Source organism: Monodelphis domestica, chromosome 1 (genome assembly GCF_027887165.1).
Source record: "Monodelphis domestica isolate mMonDom1 chromosome 1, mMonDom1.pri, whole genome shotgun sequence".
Classification (NCBI taxonomy): domain Eukaryota; kingdom Metazoa; phylum Chordata; class Mammalia; order Didelphimorphia; family Didelphidae; genus Monodelphis; species Monodelphis domestica.
The window spans coordinates 661,626,297-661,644,338 of NC_077227.1; the positions used below are offsets into that span (position 1 = coordinate 661,626,297).

Genomic DNA, 18,042 nt, shown 5'->3' on the forward strand with positions numbered 1-18,042 from the left:
CTGTTCTAGGGGAAATGTCTTCCTATTTTATATAATATAAAAATCACCTCTGCAAAAATACTGAGTCACACCAAGATTCTAAACCAGTGTGGGCAAAGACCCTTCTCTTGGCATACCTTCTAAACCTCTTACATTCAGTCTCAGAGTTCTCATGTGGAACTGAAACCAAAGCGATGAAAAGACTCTCCTGCTTTTGTATGTGATGGGGACAAAGAAGACCAAGATGCTTGGCAGCCCCTACCCTGTGAGCCATTGTCTGTTTTTCCTTTTCTGTTTATCTCTGCTCTCTAAAACCTTCATGGCAGCTGTGCATGATATGTGATGGTGTGCCAGCAGAAAAGAAAAGAGGGAGGCCAAGTGGAGATTGAATATCTAATTTAGGATGAGAGCAAAAATAATGATTTTGAATGTGTGTATGTGTGTGTTTAAGGAGCTGCAATATTACAATGCTTCAACATGTCACATGGAAAATAAAACTCAGATGAATTAGGGTCTGGGACTGATTCACTGTCCAGCCGAAGGATGACTCACTTTTAAGAAATCATCTCTGGTTTAAAAAATAAAAGAACAAGAAATTGTGCAAAGGCCTCTGAGAATCACTGAGGCAGATTTCTAAGAAGCTAAATAATCCTTGAGAAATTTAGAGAGAACAAAGTATGGCTCAAGGGAGAAAGAGGGCAGGTTGATGGCACCTTGGAGAGCTTCTTGGTATTGATTTTGTTATTGATCCACAGTCATATAATTCATAGAGGGAGTGGATTCAATGTGTAACCTTCAGGACATCCTATAAATCAATGAGTCAGTCAATAAGCATCTATTGGCTAGCAGTTAGATAATACAGTGGATAGGATACTGGACTTAGAGTCAGGAAGCTCTAAGTTAAATTCCAACCTCAGTTGTGTGACCTTGGGCAAAGGACTTAATCAAGTTTGCCTCAGTTCCCTCATCTGTAAAAACGAGCTGGAAAAAAAAATGGCAAGCCACTGCAGAAGCTTTAAAGACAAAGAAAATCCCAGATGAGATCACAAAGAGTCAGACATGACCGAACAAGGAAGAAAGACTTAGCTGCTTAGGTGGACCCTTCATTTATAGGACTAATGGAAAGAAAGAGCATTTCTTCACCTACACACATATATGCCCTTTCGATAGCTGGATATATTCTCCCCCTAAAGAGAAATTAATGAGTGACTTTTCAGAAGTACACACAGACAGCCCAGGTACCATGGTGCTGTAGTAGAACCACAGGACATCTGGCAGATCTGGGTTCTAATTCCAGCTCAGTCATTTATTTGCTGCATGACCTTGTACGAGTCACTCTACTATATTAGGCATTTATACAGTGCTTATTATGTGCCAAATACAGTGCTAAGCACTTTACAAATAGTATCTCATTTGATCCTGTGGGTGCTATTATCATTCCCATTCTATACTTGAGGAAACTGAGGCAAACAGAGTTTAGGTACTTGTCCTGGGTCACCCAGGCACTAATTGTGTGAGGCCAGTTTTGAACCCAGGTCTTCCTAAATGCAGAATTAGCATTCTATGTACTCTGCTCCCTAGCTACCCCAAGACTTATTATTTTTAAGATTCCTAAAATTCTTAGTTTCTGAGATTCTGGTTAACAACGCTTCAATGGAAAGAAAATGATCAATAAAAAGAGGTAGGTGAGATTAAAGAATCAAATTCATCTCTCAGCCGAATGTGGCCCATTAAGGAGGTAGGGAAGGGCTGGGACCATTTGGGAACAATAACTCCCTTGAGAAAGTCGATTTCCTGGGAAGGTAAACAGGGGACCTGGGAACTGAAAGTGAGGAAAAACAGGAAGTCCCACTTTAATAATGAGAAGGAAACTTCTCCACTGTTTGGGGACCGCTGTCTTCCTACAGACAAGGAAGAATTCCTTCAGGGGCAGGGCTTAACGGAAAGAAAGATGAAGACAACCAGGACATGAGGGGTTTCTGGATCCTTTTGTCCTTGGTCCTTTGCCTGCAAGCCTCTGGACTGCTGAGTTATGAAATGTGCACACGTGTGAGCAGCAGCAGATATTCTGTGGGGCCAGAGAAGGAAGAAGGAAGCGAGACTGCTGAATCTTGATTTGGGCAGACCTTGCAAGGAGATAAAAGGGCTGATATGATATGAGCAGGACCTGGAAAGCACTCATAACATAAAACGGAACTATTCTATTGGTGACCTGTTATAATATGGGAAATGTGACAATCAGAGAATCGTTACTTGGGATCTATTGCACATGGCCCATTTAAATGCATATATTTCCAGGCGGGCTCAAAATCAAACCTTTATCTGGTCACACATTAAAATGCAGGATTTCTTAATAATTAATCACATGCACATATATCTTTATTATATATATCTTTATAAAAATATATATTTATATATCATAATACATCACAATTATATATAGTATCTATATTTATGTTTATGTATCACTTTAAGATTTTTAAAGCACTTTACAAATGTTATCCCATTTTGATTCTCAAAACAACCCTTGGAGGTAGATGATATTATTATTCCCATTTTGCAGATGAGGAAACTGCATCCAGAGAAAGAACTGTTGGAGTTGTCTTTCACATGAGTGTATTTATGGTTTTATTTGGGGGGTTTGGTTATGTATGAGTGTGCTCTTGCAACAATGACCAATGTGGAAGTGTGTTGCATGGCAATCAAAATGGAGAAAGAGGAGAGGAGAGGAGAGAAGAGAGGAGGGGAGGGGAGGGACACTGATCTCTTTTGCTCATCCTTATACAAGACTCTCAATTTCACATTTCTGTGCCTTTGCTATAGCAATCCTTTATGCCTGGAATGCCATCCTTCCTAGTCTCTACTTCCTGGCTACCTTCAAGTCTTAGTAAAACCCACTTTCTAGAAGAGGCTTTTCCCCCTCAATGCAAGTGACTTGCCTCTGAGATTATGCCCTCTTTATCTAGCATAGATCTTGTATTCCTATATGACTATCTGCTTGTTGTTTCCCCTTTGGAATGTGAGCTCTTTGAGAGCAGGAACTGTTTTTGCCCATTACTGTGTTCATAGCACTTGGTTATCTATTTGGCATGGCCCCTGGGACACAGTAGGCAGTTGATAAATGCTTGTTAACTTGCCTTGACTCATCACTCTGCTTAGAAACATGAACAGGTTTCCTGTTTTCTGCCCCATCCAATCTAAACTCATCTCCCTAGATTTTGTGGCCATCTGCAATCTGCTCTTTCTCGCTCTATTGAGCCTTGCCATAGAGAACTATCACTCTGAAAATGGATAAATAAATTGAGATGCATAAAATAGAATATCACGATGCCATAGTTATTGTGAGTATGAAAAATTCAGAAAAGCACAAGAATTTATATGAATTGGTGCAGATTTAAGTATGCAGAACCAGGAAAGCAAGTGATACAATAATTATAAAAATGTAAGTGAAAACAATAGCACAAAAGAATCTGAACACTGTAATTATGACCAAGGATTTCCCTGAAGGAAAGATGAGAAAATACACTTCTTTCCCTTCTTTGAAGAGTCAGGGGACTATGAGTCTAGAACATTGCACACATATGCTGTCACACTGGGGCAATGTGTTGGTCAATTTTCTCCAACTGCTTTGTCTTTCTTTTTCTTTATTCTTTATTACATGTGTTAGATCCCTGGATAGGGAAGGAGGGGGAGGATACTCTTAAAAACTAAAGATCTTGACATATTTAATAAAGATTTAGAAAGGATTTAAAAGGTCATCTACTCCTGCACCTTCATTTTACATCCTTAAGATGAAGATATTGGGAATTCACAAGTTAAATGACCCACTCAAAGTCATAAAGGTAAATCTATAAAAGTCATAATTTGAATTGAGTTCCTTAGATTTCAAAGTCATTGTAACACCCTATGCTTTAATCATACTGGTCTCATTTATGTCCCAATGAGCTAAGTAGCACAGTAGATAAAGTCTGGAGTCAGGAAGATTCATCATCTTCATGAGTTCAAATCTGGCTTCAAACACTTATTAGCTATGTGACCCTGGGGAAGCACCTTAGCCCCATTTGCTTCAGTTTCTTTATCTGTAAAAAGATCTGGAGAAGGAAATGGCAAACCACTCCAGTATCTTTGTCAAGAAAACCCCAAATGGGGTCATGAGTTTGACATGACTTAAAACAACTCAACAACAACAAATTAACTCACCCTGCTCATTCTTAATTCTGATATTTTGTTTCTCTAGTTCCCCTTTCCTAGAATGCCACTCTTCCTTCTTGCCAAATCTATCCATTTGAATCCTATTCATCTTTAAAAGCCCAGCTCAGGTCCTACTTCCTCTAGAAAGTCTTCCTGAGTATCTCAACCCATATTATTTTCTCATTTCTCTGAATTTCTATAGCTCCTAGAATTTGGGCAACACAACTTCCCACTTTATCTTTTCTCATATTGTTCTGACAGTTTTATATGTCTTATGTCCCCATTTGACTAAGGCCTCCATTGTAGCCATTGACACTGTTTATAATTTTTCTATGACCCCTATGGAACCTAACATAGTGCCTAACACATAGGAGTACTGTAAATACTTGAGTAATTGGTTGTTTGACAGCTGGTCTTTGAGGACTCTTGTCTCATAGAAGATCAGAATTTTCCCAGGATATATAAAAACTGTTACTATCATTGCCTTCCCTTTTCCCCTTTCCACATTGTGTAGAGAGGGTCAAAGGCATTGGCCTGAGGATGAGCTATAGCAGGCCATCAGGGCACTCTTTCATAAAAGCTCCTGAAGAAATTAATCTTCTGGAAGTAAGATTCAGACAGAATGTCAGAGGTCAGTTTTTAGCAAAGAACTAAACACCTGTGACCTCAGGGGCAATTCTGATCCTAGAGCTAATAGATGTAGGATCCAGTGGAAAAATCAAATGGTAAAATGGGACCAACCATTAGAACTGGAGAAACTAATGTTCTGAAACTTTCACTTAATCAATATGCGTATTCCCTCTATCAGCGAGGCTCATAGCCTTATCTATACTTTCTTTTCCTTGCTCCTTGTCTTTGTGACTGTAGTCAATGACCTCCCATAAATCTTCTAATGGGCATTCCCCAACACCCTGAGATATAGGCCTTCCTCCAGATCTCCTAATGCTGTGTGGATAGCAATAGAGGACAGGAGCTCTTCAGTGGTCATCTATTACTCCCACTATATCACTGACCTACCTCCTATCTTGTCATTCATCATTCTGACAGCACCCTGAAGCTGTCTCTCCTGTGCAGTTTTTCATTGGTAATAAGTCACAATATGCTCCCTTCCATCATATACCTCATCGCTGCCCCTTTAACAACCTACCATATTCTCTGGAGTTCCCCATTCCCATGATTTAAAGCCATATAGTATCAGCAGAAGAATATTAATGTTTGCAAAGACAGGTCTTTGTTTCAGGAAGAACTTCGGGTTGTCAAAAGCCCTATACCAGACCCCAAGGCAAGTTGTTTACTCTGCTCTTTGTCAATATTGGGCTTAGTCAGGACAACAAAGTGTAGAGAATAAAAGATTCCAGTATGTTTATTATTCATTGACTATTTTTTAAAAATATTTGATTTTCTAGAGAAAAGTCCTGCCCTAAAGGAAGTGCAAGTAAATTCTAACAAAATTTTGGTGGATTGAATTGAATTAATTAAACCCTGGAGAATCTCCCCAAATCCTTTCATCAAGTGATGTCACTTCTATCCTTGAGCATTCCCACTTGCTGAAAGTTATCAAGGATGTCTCTGGATGGCATCATGGAACAAAGGAGGGAAACCTATTCCTTAAATTATGTCTGTCATCATGCCCTTTCAAAAGTCATCTTTAAACCTACCTTCTTTGGGGAGCCTTCCATGATCAGCCCCTCTCCTCTGAGCTTTCAACTCTTCTCACAGAACCCTGACAATTATGTTCTCAATTTACATTGTTAAATTTCATTGGCATGCTACTGTGAAATATTGTATATGTATGTGTTTGTTCGGTGCTCCCAACTAAAACATATGTTCTCAAAGATAGAGACCATGCCTTAAATCTTTTCAGTATTTCAACCTATAGTGCTTAGGAAAGGATTCTTCAGACACTGGTAGCTCAATGATCTCCTTTTTTTAAACCTTTACCTTTCATCTTAGGATCAGTACTGTGTATTGGTTTCAAAGTAGAAGAGCAGTGAGGGCTAGGCAACGGGGGTTTAAGTGACTTTACCAGGGTCACTTAGATAGGAAGTAAAAAACGTTAGATTTGAACCCAGGAACTTCTCCAAGCCTGGCTCTCATTCCACTGAGCCATCTTGCTGCTCCTCCTCAAACTCTTGCTGATTGTTCAAAGCAACAAAAATTCAATGAATAGAATAAGGCAATATATATTTATATACCAGTTACTAGGTACAAAGTATATAGTTTCCTTGCTTCCTTGTTCAAATCTATAATCACCTTTTTTTCATGATAAGACAAAAAGGGGAGGGATGTTGGTGGGGAGGAAGAGGGTGTTAGGGTATAGCATCCCCAAACTCCTTACCTTTGCACTGTAAACCTTGTCGCAAGAGACCCCAAAGCAAGGATCCGCAATGGTCACAGAAAGTAGGAACTTTATAGTTGTGGATACTGAATTTGTGGGGCATGTTGACACTGAACCGCTGGGAGCCCACCTACAACAAGGAAGGCAGAACAGAGGGCTTAGTCAGAAGACTTCCTCTTCCAGTGATACTTCTCATTCAAACACTTTATTTTGTTTTGTTTTTCTATCTGAAAAACACAGTCATTGTACAAAGGAGATCCTGGCTCAGATTAGTAAACTAGTTGTGATGGCATCTTCTCCCTGGCCTTAGGCCTTTGCTTGGTGTGTTCTTCATTGATCCCAAAGCATTTTTTCCTTCTATTCATTTTTCTTCAAGGTCCATCTTGTTTTACCACCTCCAAGAAGCACTTCTCTAACTGTTCCTTTCTCTAAACTATATCACTTATAAACTGTAAATTCAAAACAATTAGAGATTATCACTGTTGTTACTTAACTTCTGCACCTGTTCTCCCTCCCCACCCCCTTAAACCCTAAAAACACTAGACAAAAATCTCCTTGAAGGCAGGACCAGTATTTGAGACTTCTTTGGTAAATCCCCAGCACCTTGGACAGTACCCAGCACAAATAAATGTTCAATAGGAATCTGCAGATTGATTACGTAAAAAGAGTAAATGGAAAACTATAAGGTATGAGGGAAAGGGAAATAGGCTGGAAGATGGGAGCACTGGAGTCACATCTTGGTTTTCTGTGACCTTCAGAAAGGCAGTTTATAGTCATAGATTTAGAGCTAGAAGGGACCTTAGAGGTCACTTAGTCCCTCATTTTATAGGGGAGAAAACAGGCAGGGAGAGACTTAGTACTAGTACATGAAGCAGAATTTGAACTCATATCTTCCTGATTTCAAATCTAGTACTCTATCCATTATGATATACTGCCTCTGATCTATCAAAAAAAAAAAAAGCCCAAAGAATTTCTGAGGAGCAAAGAAAAAAATGAATGAGAAAGAAATATATAATTATATGTCATCATCAAGATAATTCATATTTTTACAATTCTTTAGAGTTTGAATAGAACTTTAAAAGAAATCTTATTTGATACTCACAAAAACTACTATACCCATTTTCAAATGAGGAAACTGAGGCTGAAGAGATTAAATGACTTGCCTATGGTCACAGAGCCAGAAAGTATCTGAGGCCATGTTTAAATTCCGTTTCTCCTAACTCCATGTCCAAGGCTATTACACTATGTTGGCTTTATAAGGAAATAAACGGTCCAATTATTTATAGTTTTCTTTGAAGAGTATTTGGGTATTTTTTCTACTTTAACTATGATGTTTTGCTTCTTTGGATAATCTAAATACCTGACAACTTTACTACCTCTACTTCCCTTAAAATGGTCTGGGGCAATCATAGATTGAGGAGGTGTCATTGCCCTTTCCAAAACAGACAACAAGTTAAGTGGCAGAGCTGATAGGGCAACTGGGCTTAGAATCAGAAAGACATCTTCCTGAGTTCAAATCTGGCCTCAAACACTAGCTGTATGACCCTGTTTGCCTCAGTTTTCTTATCTGAAAATGAGCTGAAGAAAGAAATGGTAAATCATTCCAGTATCTTTGCCAAGAAAACCCCAACTTGGGTCATGGACCAACTGTAGATGGACTGAATTGAACATGACTGAAAATGACTGAACAACAATAACAACAAAGGCTTTGCAAAAGTGACAAGGCAGAGAGTAACTTCCCCAACTGTCTGCTGTCTTCTCAATTTGGACTGAGCAAGGAAATCTCTCCCACATGTTCTGAGACTCTAAGACAAAGAAGAAGAGGGAGGACTTCTATGCTTGGGCTGTCTGATAAAATGTTGAAACTCCAAAAATAAGCATAGACTCCCACATGCACACAATAGCTCCATGTTGCTAACCTACCATAACAGAAACCAGGCAAATAATAGCAAATTGCAAAAATCAAGCCATCCCTCTTGTTGAAGATTAGATGATATGAAATATGCTTTGAGCTAAGCGGGACACTGGCTAGGTATGGCCTTGCCTGAGTTTTTCAGTTCTATCAACTTATTCCACTCATGAACAGTTTGCCTATTTCTTATTTGTATGTATTTGATTCTAGACCCAAAGGCAACATGGTATGTAGAGGAAAGGGTACAGTTGGCAGAGGTGTGGGCTCAAATCTTGCAAGTAGTATTTACTGGTTGAGTGTGGATAAGTAATTTAGAGCCTATTAATAGTTTTCTCACCTGGACAAAAAAAGGGAAGATAATATCTGTAGTAGTTATGAGAAATGCAGATGATAATATCTATTCAAGGGGCATTGTCAAGAGCTAATGAGATGATGTTTATGAAGTCTTTTGTAAGCCTTAAAGCAGTAGGTAAACCTCTTCTAATAGTATGCATTTTTAATATATATAACTGCTATAGTCATTTCAATCATGCCCAATTCTTCAGAAACCCTTAGGGGTTTTCATGGCAAAGATCCTAGAGTGGGTGTGCCATTTCCTTGTCCAGATCATTTTACAGATTAGAAAACTGAGGCCAACAGGATTAAGTGACAGGGTCACACAGCTATTAAGTGTCAGAGGCCAAATTTGAATTCAAAAGATGAGTCGTCCTGCTTCCAAGCCCAGTACTCTATCCACTACATCACCCAGATGCCCTAACTATGTAGACCGTGAAGTAAACCATATATTCTTCTGCTTAGTAATACCATGACTCCCCCAGGACAGTGTCATGCACCAGGTGAGTGGCCAAAGGGAGAAGAGCAAGAAATGAGCTACAATCTTGTACACAGAGGAACTACTGACAACATCCTCTTGAACCCCTTGAATGCAAACCCCCAGGGGTCAGGCTTCAAGGCACAGAAAACCAGTGCTTTTATTTTAATCAATCAACAAGAATTTATTAAGCACCTACTAATTAACAAGCACTGCTAGGTTCTTCAAATACAAATACAAAGATTGAAACAATCCCTGTTCCTGAGGAGCTGACATTCTAATGAGGAAACATGAATATATGGCATAAATATAAAGTCAAAAATACAAAGCTATACAAAGGAGTTAAACACAGATTTGTTTGGGAGAGAGGGGACTAGAGTTTGGGGGAAGAGGTTCAAGGAAAGCTTCACACAGAAAATGGGGCTTGAATTCTCTCTAGAGGAAAGAAATTTCATGAGGTGGTGGTGAGAAAAGGGGTATATTCTGAGTATGGAAACAGCCATTGCAAAGTCATGGCAGTGGAAGATGGAATGTATGAGGAACATTGAGAAGCCCTGCTTGATTGAGTGAGAAGAGCAAGGTAGGAGTCAATTCCAGTAAGGTTGGAAAGATATTCTCATCCCACTGGAAAAGGGAGGAGAGATGGTTGGACCAAAAAGAGATTCAGAGGGAGACATGCATACTGTTACAGAGACAAAAGAGGAAGAGAAACCCAGGTTGATGTACAAAGAGAGATGAAGAAAAATTGAACAAGACCAATAAGGGAAGGAAGATGTTGAAATCACAAAGAAATAGTAATAAGTTACAGAGTGGGGAAGGGAAAGGGAAAGAGAGCCAAAGAAAGAAAGGGCGAAAATGTCTGATTTCTTCACTTGAATGGGCAGTGATAAGTGTGATCTCCTTCTTCATACATATAAAGCCACTCTCAAGGGAAGAGGGATAAGAGAGGCCAAATCTGAAAGAACACTTATAAAGGGAGAGAAGCAAAAGAGGCTGATTCTTAGTTCTCCACCATTAGAATGTAAGGTCCTTGAAGAGAGACTGTCTTCACCCTTGCACTCATCTATATAGAGCTTAGCACACAATTAAAGCACCTAAAAAAAGGCTTTTCCCTTTCTTACTTCCTTCACTGATCTAAAAGAGACCTTTGAGATCTTCTACTCCAAATACTTCTATTTTATAGATAAACAACTCAAATTTGAGGGGTGGCAGGGGGAATGAACTGTCCAGAGACATACAGGACTAGTAACCAGAACCCCTGAACTCCCATATGCAATATTGATTCTAAGAGAAGAAAGAAAGAAAGAAAGAAAGAAAGAAAGAAAGAAAGAAAGAAAGAAAGAAAGAAAGAAAGAAAGAAAGAAAGAAAGAAAGAAAGAAAGAAAGAAAGAAAGAAAGAAAGAAAGAAAGAAAGAAAGAAAGAAAGAAAGAAAGAAGAAAGAAAGAAAGAAAGACAGAAAGAAAGAAAGAGAAAGGAAAGGAAGGAAGGAAGGAAGGAAGGAAGGAAGGAAGGAAGGAGGAAGGAAGGAAGGAAGGGAAGGAAGGGAGGAAGAGGAAGGAAGGAAGAGAGGGAGGGAGGGAGGGGAGGGAGGGAGGGAGGACGCGAGAGAAGAGAGAGAAAGAGAGAAAGAGAGAAAGAAGAGAGAAAGATAAGAAAGAGAGAAAGAAAGAAGAAGAAAGAAGAAAGAAAGAAAGGAAAGAAAGAAAGAAAGAAAGAAAGAAAGAAAGGAAAGAAAGAAGGAAAGAAGGAAAGAAGGAAAGAAGGAAAGAAGGAAAGAAGGAAAGAAGAAAGAAGGAAAAGAAGGAAAGAAGGAAAGAAGGAAAGAAAAGAAAGAAAGAAAGAAAGAAAAGAAAGAAAGAAAGAAAGAAGAAGAAAGAAAGAAAGAAGAAAGAAAGAAAGAAAGAAAGAAAAGAAAGAAAGAAAGAAAGAAAGGAAAGAAGGAAAGAAAGAAAGAAAGAAAGAAAGAAAGAAAGAAAGAAAGAAAGAAAGAAAGAAAGAAAGAAAGAAAGAAAGGAAAGAAAGAAAGAAAGAAAGAAAGAAAGAAAGAAAAGAAAGAAAGAAAGAAAGAAAGAATAAGAAAGAAAGAAAGAAAGAAGAAAGAAAGAAAGAAAGAAAGCCAATAATTTAACTCTTCCACAATTCAGATTTCAAACTTATCCTGGATACTGATGAGTTTTTCTAACCCTTTTCCCCTAGTGAAGTATTTCAGTGCCTTAGAAACTTAGAAATCCATATAATTTCTACTATATCTACCTTCTCTTCTCATTGTTTGCTTGTGAAAGTCACAAAATAGAGTGTGAGGGCCAATGGTTACAGCCTAGGGCTAGCAGCCAGAGACTCAAATGATAGCTTGAAATCCTGGAATTATTTACTAAAGGAGAACCTTTGGAAAAGTCACTTCCCATCTTTGGGGCTTTCTCACTACCATTTAGCAAACTTGTAAAATTCCAAAACCTCCATACATAACTTCTTTAAAGGATAAAACACAGACTTGAGTTCAAGTCTAGCCTCAGATACTTCCTGGTGATTTAACCACTGTCTGCCTCAGTTTCCTCATTTGCTACATGGAGATAATAATGCCACCCAGGATTGTTATGAAGATAAAATGAGACAATATTTATAAAGTACTATGTAAATGCTAGCTATTATTGTTCCTATAACTTATGTCTTTTATGAAATTATAAACTATCCCATTTTAACCCTTTTCCTACTAAAAATGTGTAACTTTACTAAATTGTATTTACTTATATGCAAAAGAATCTTACCAGAAAATCCTCCTTAATTATATGCATGCTACAACCAGATAATCTTGGAAGATTTCATCTTAGTGAGAACTCTTCCTCTTCAATTCTTTGTATAATCAGAATTTTATATTACCACTAGTTTTTTTTTTTACTTTTTACTGATAACATCCAGGCAGAGATGGTATAGGGCATACTGGGATCATAGATGGGAAAATGATTCTTTAGCCCAAGTCTCCCACAAAGAAGCATTATCCTTCTCCCAAAGAAGAGACTTTGCATTGGCTGCTCCTTTTGGAAGCTAAACTGTCTTAGTCTTTCATGAAGGCTGGTCAAGGCCACCAAAAGAAAGGTTATAGAACCAAAAGGTGTCAGAGTTGGAAGAGGCTATTCATCATTTCATCCAATCTAACTCCATTCTGCAATCTTCCCAACAAGCCTCATCTTCATTGTACTTGAAAACTCTTATCCACAGAGAACTCACTACCTCCTAAAAAAAAGCCCATTCTACTTTGGAATAGCTTTATTGATTAGGGAGTTTTCCCTAATATCTACTTGAGATTGCCTCTAAACAGCTTCATCTCAATTCAATTCCATTCACCAAACATTACTTACTCATTTTAACCTATCACTCTAAGTCCTGTCCTCAGAGCCAAGCACAAGTCTAATCTTTGACTACATCTGGAGTGTTGTGTTTAGTTCTGGGCGCCAGTGTTTAAAAATGACATGGATAAGCTGGAGAGCATCCAGAAAAGGGCAACCAGGACTCTAAAACTCCTTGAGCCACATGAGAATCAGTTGAAGCAAATGGGGTTGTTTTGACTGGAGCAGTGAAGACTTAGGGAGAACTTGGCAGCTGCATTCAAGTATTTGAAGGGGCTGTCAAGTGGAAGAGAGATTAGTCTTATTCTGTTTGTCCCCAGAGGTTGAATTTACACAGAGGCCAATTGAGGCTTGCTGTCAGCAAAATATGCCCAATAACTAAAATTGCCCAGGAGAGGAATAGGCTGCCTGGAGAAGGGGTGGGTTCCCTTGACAGAAGATCAAGCAGAGCTATACATGACCTCTTCTTGGACTTGTAAAGTCCATACCTGTCTCAGGTATGTATAGTACCTGACAGCTGTGGATTACCGCATGTGTCCAGCTTTCAGATTTTGTGATTTTATATCCTTCCTCTATGAGATGACTTTTTCAATACTTGAAGACAATTATGTCCCCCAAATCTTCTCTTCTTCAAACTGAACATTCTCCGTCTCTTCAATTAATCTCCATATACATAGTACATAGCTTCCCCCAAAGTCCACAGCTTTGCATGCTTTTGCCAATCTGGTCACCCTCTTCTAGATGGGGTGCTGTTCACCAGTGCCCTTCCTAAAATGTGGTCTACAGAACTGAATGATACTCCAGAGCTGAGATTATTGTCCCTGTTGTCCTGTTATGTTTCTGTCAGAGCATCCTGATGCCAAAAAAATAGTAATGGAACATGCAGAGGGAAGATTCCATCCAGGCTTTCCTGACTCTGAAGCTAGCTCTCTATCCACTATGCTATAATGCTGACCTGTCTCTGCCTCTGTGTCTTTGTCTCTTTCTATCTTTGTCTCTGCTCTGTCTCTGGCTTTCTGATTCTTTTTCTCTCTTTCTGTCTCTCCTTGTGTCTCTCTGTCTCTTTCTCTCTATATATATGTATGTATATATGGGACAACCAGGTGGTGCAGTGGAGATCAAACTGGACCAGAGTTTAGACATTTGATAGCTGTGTGACTCTGGGTAAGTCACTTAATTCCCACAAGCATAAAACTGGAGAAGAAATGACAAATCACTCCAGTATCTAACAAGAAAACCCCATGGAAATTTGGTCCAGTCCACAGGGTCATGAAGAGTCAGACATGACTGAACAATCAAACAATTCTGTGTGTGTGGTGATGTGTAAGAATAAATATAATGTATAAATATAGGCATGTATGCATGAAGAAAAATGCAGACTACCCACATGTACATACATAGTCAACATTATCTCCCCTAAATGCATTCATTATTTTCTATCAAGAACTTCATCATTCTCCCAATCTCACCACCTCAAAAAATAAAAAAAAAATAAAACCCACTCTTACAGATACCTTTGATCCTTCGTCTTTCTCTTTCACTCCCACTCCTAGCCAATAAAGCCATAAAATCCTACCATTTCCTCTTGCCCAGTAGCTGGGATTTTCCCATTCTTATCCATTTTCTCTGTCTCCAGGTAGAGATGCCACCCCTGGCTTACCACCAGTAAGATGTAAGCATTCAATGTACCTCTGCTGGTTGGCAAGGATTGGATAAAACCATTGCAACTCTATCCATGCATGACCATTTAAGACCATTAACTAGAATTATGAGTTAGCCTTCAACTAAGAAAGCGGAATGAGCTCCAGTACAGGATCGGTTAAATAATTACATTTTGCCTGTATCATCATTCTGTCTGATGGCCTGCCATCCATCATCCCTGGAGTTAAAGGTAACTCCACTAAAAGGCTAGCTCAGCTTCCTGGACCAGAAACAATCCATATTTCACCCACCCACCAATCATCTTCTCCCAATTTACTGCCAAGAGTGAGAAATCCACAAAAAATTTATAGCCCATTGTCCCCTATAGGCTCCAGTCCCGGCACTTAGCTACCACAGGCCACAGTGCCCACAGACCCAAGGAACTCCGGTTGGAGTCCAGGCTCTCGACAATCTTCAATATTTGAACTCCCTCAAGTTTTTGTTCAGCAAATAAAAAAGGAGGCAGGAGCTTAGACAAATAAGTTTGCCCGCCCCCAGGGGAAGGTTTTATAGGGTATGGATGATGGAGGAAAGGACCCCAAGACTTTTACATTGTAAATGTTTACCTCATCGTGTGTTTCCTGTTTCTTTAAGCCCGCACACTTCGTTATTATAAGCTCATGGCATCTTCTTGTGAACCACGCAAGTGCAAACTGTAAACAACAAAAGATGGGGCAGGCTGAGCTTCAGAGGGGAGGGGAGGAGTGCTGAGGGGGATGAAAAGGGAGAGGGGAATAGGATAGGGTTTCAAATACAAGATTAAATTGGCACCCATGGAACCATGATCCTTCTGTCTTGATTTAAAAGCTGCCCATCAGCCTCTTCCCTCAAACCCATCACAAAGCTCTTTGAAAGGTGCTTTGTCATCCCTGAAATGAGGATTTGCTAAATGCTTTTGGAGGAGAATTAAACATTTATGCTTAAACAGCATCTGTGGTTTTCCATGGTTCTTGGAGCCCTGATCGGTTTCCTTGTTTCATTCAAAGCATATGTCAAGGTCAAGAAACCATTTCCCTTCTAAGCTCTCCCACTGGCATTCATTGTTCTTGTTACAGGCATTATGGTTCTTACATGCACTCCTCACAACAGTGCCAAATTGGTGGGCAGACCAGGGAAGCTCTTTAGCCATTAGCTATAAGATCTGCCATGAGATCTTCTCTGGTGTCTGTGTTTTTCTAACAAGTAGGGCCTTGACCTTCTACACTGTAAAATTTCCATTTAATTTGTATTTCCACATGAAAAAGCCCAGAGTCTCCTGAGTATTTCCATAGGATGAGGTATACACAGGCTCAGATTTTAAGGTGATCATCAAGGAAATCCCCCCCTACACTGTGCTAAGAGGCAATGGGACCCACATTATATTTTAAAGGATGTTATTATCCAATTAAGTTGGATAACTTCCTTTAAGAGTAAGATATAAAACAAAAAATCCCCAAAATGTGAATAAAAAAGGATACCTAATTTCCTAATTGCATAGGGAAAATCAAACCTAGTGTTTACAGTAGTTCAAAAAATTACCTTTAGGTATTACAAGTGGGCTTTAATTTTTAAGTGGCTGGGGATGATTCCCAGGTCAATCAAATAGTTGAAGGGGTTAAAGGAATCAGTAAGGGAGTACTCAGCAAATCCTAGCACAGTGAGTATACTGGCAAGAGGGCTGAGTGTGATCCCACAGGATGACATTAGCACAAATGAGTAGATGATGATAGAAATACCCCAGCTCAAAATGAAGTGAAATTTCTGCCAGTCCTCTGATGGGAACTCTGGTCTTACATAATGAAAAAAGAATTCAAATCTCTGAATGAGACAAAAAATCTTAAGCTTTCTGCTATCACCAGCAAATAAAGGACCAAGTGTGGCTGGTGCTCACTGAAACTCCCCTGTAGTATCAGAGCTGGAATAAAGTAGCCCCTGTATCCTGTGGCATGTGAGAGAAGTGAAAGAAGGGAAGGGGAAGGGAACTGAGGAGAAGAGAGTATATGTAAGGGAAGAGTGGGATAGGGTAAGGTGGGATGGGATAAGGGCACTGGTGCCCAGGGACTAGTTTAGTCTATCATACAAATGAGAGGGTATATAATAGACACACCCCAACAAGTCCATTAAAGAGAATCTTTTCATTCATCGAATATGGATGTGACTCAGTTTTAACATTTGCTCACAGGCTACCATTTAGCAGTTGCTTAGATCATAATATACTGCTTACCTTGACATTGGTATCCCTGTTTTCCTATGACACCCCTGAAAGTAAGAACAGGCTCACTTTAGGAAATGAAATTTCAATTTAAGAAAGAAAGAAGAGAAAGAGGAAAGAAGGAAGGATTGTAGGAAGGCAGGCAAGCAGGAATGTGTATAGTTCAAGGATCTCCATGTTCACATTTAACATAGGGAAATGAAATTTTAAAGATAAAACCAAGTTCTAAAGATGAAGTAATTTACCTAATGTTAAATGTGGGAAGGAAGGAAGGAAGGAAGGAAGGAAGGAAGGAAGGAAGAAGGAAGGAAGGAAGGAAGGATAGGACAAGGAAGGAAGGAAGCAAGGGGGAGGGGGAGAGAGAGAGAGAGAGAGAAAGAGAGAGAGAGAGAGAGAGAGAGAGAGAGAGAGAGAGAGAGAGAGAGAGAGAGAGAGAGAGAGAGAGAGAGAGAGAGAGAGAGACTTACCCTCCCAAATTCAACCACCCAAACACAGCATTTCAGGAAATGTTTAACTTTATTCTAATGAACAGTGGCATTTGGTCCTTTCTTACCTTTGAGAATGACGGATGCTTACCTACTTAGGATGATAAATGCTGGCATTCCCTAGATTAGGAGATGAATATACCTTCTGGGGAATGTCGGTTATCTTATTTTTCTGCATGATCCATGACTTGACCAGAAGAGTTAGTGAAGGAGCTTGGCTTGTAACCTCAATTTGATTCCCTCTCTAGTATTCTTCCCTTACCCTGCATGGTGTCCAGCATAGAGCTGGATGTTACCAAATGCATGGGAAGTATTCATTAATGACTCATAGAACTTAATTAAATTAGGAAGAAATAAAAAGGCAAGCTTTTAGTGCTTTCCAAATCAAGTTTATAACCCCCCCCCCCTCTACCCCTGCCAGACCTCTAACCTAAAGAAAAGGAAAAAAAATGGGAGGAAGAAGAGCCCTTACCAGATGAAGTCTCTGCAGTGAGAACAGTAGGTGGGCTGCCGAAGATAAGTGGCCATGAATTTGTGGCCATTGACCTGATGGACCCTGCGGCGGACAGCCCCCTGCCGCTTCCTTGGCCGCATTCGCTCCCTGAACACTCGTTCCTCATTGTCTTTGGGTGCTGGGAAGAGATGAAAGCACAAGAAAAGTAAAGACAAGGTGAATGAAACTAAATACTCTGTTTCTCCATAAGAAACTACTCCATCACTGAATGATTGACACAAAGCCTGCAGGCGACAGATTAGGAAGAGGACTTTTATTTGTGACTAGGAAACCAACAGCTTTCCAATTGCCCTCATGTTATGCTTACCCATGAGAACAGTGATGCTGGGGCAAAGGTCCAAGTCTTTGTAACATTATATGGTATCAGACATCTTCAGATTCCAATCCACCAAGCCAACACTACAAGACTTTATGTTGCAATTCTCTCTTTTCTTTCTCAATGGACCCAAGTATTTCTGCCACCCTTAAAATAGTTTCAAAGGAAATCCAGAAACTCCCTACTGTTTTTCATAAGTCTGACTTGAGACAGAAAGTGATACTAAATATTGGATTGTCCCTTTACTGGGGGGGGGAGG

At 39.5% G+C, this 18,042-nt stretch overlaps 1 protein-coding gene across 1 annotated transcript in view; it reads right to left on the minus strand.

Annotated features, from left to right (window-relative positions):
* Nucleotides 1–18,042, minus strand: part of PRKCE (protein kinase C epsilon) — a 693,187-nt gene that overhangs the window by 257,080 nt on the left and 418,065 nt on the right. The window contains 5 exon segments of the mRNA XM_016423091.2: nucleotides 6,509–6,638; nucleotides 14,844–14,906; nucleotides 14,908–14,930; nucleotides 16,481–16,515; nucleotides 17,426–17,585. Coding sequence (XP_016278577.1) covers nucleotides 6,509–6,638; nucleotides 14,844–14,906; nucleotides 14,908–14,930; nucleotides 16,481–16,515; nucleotides 17,426–17,585 — 411 coding nt within the window.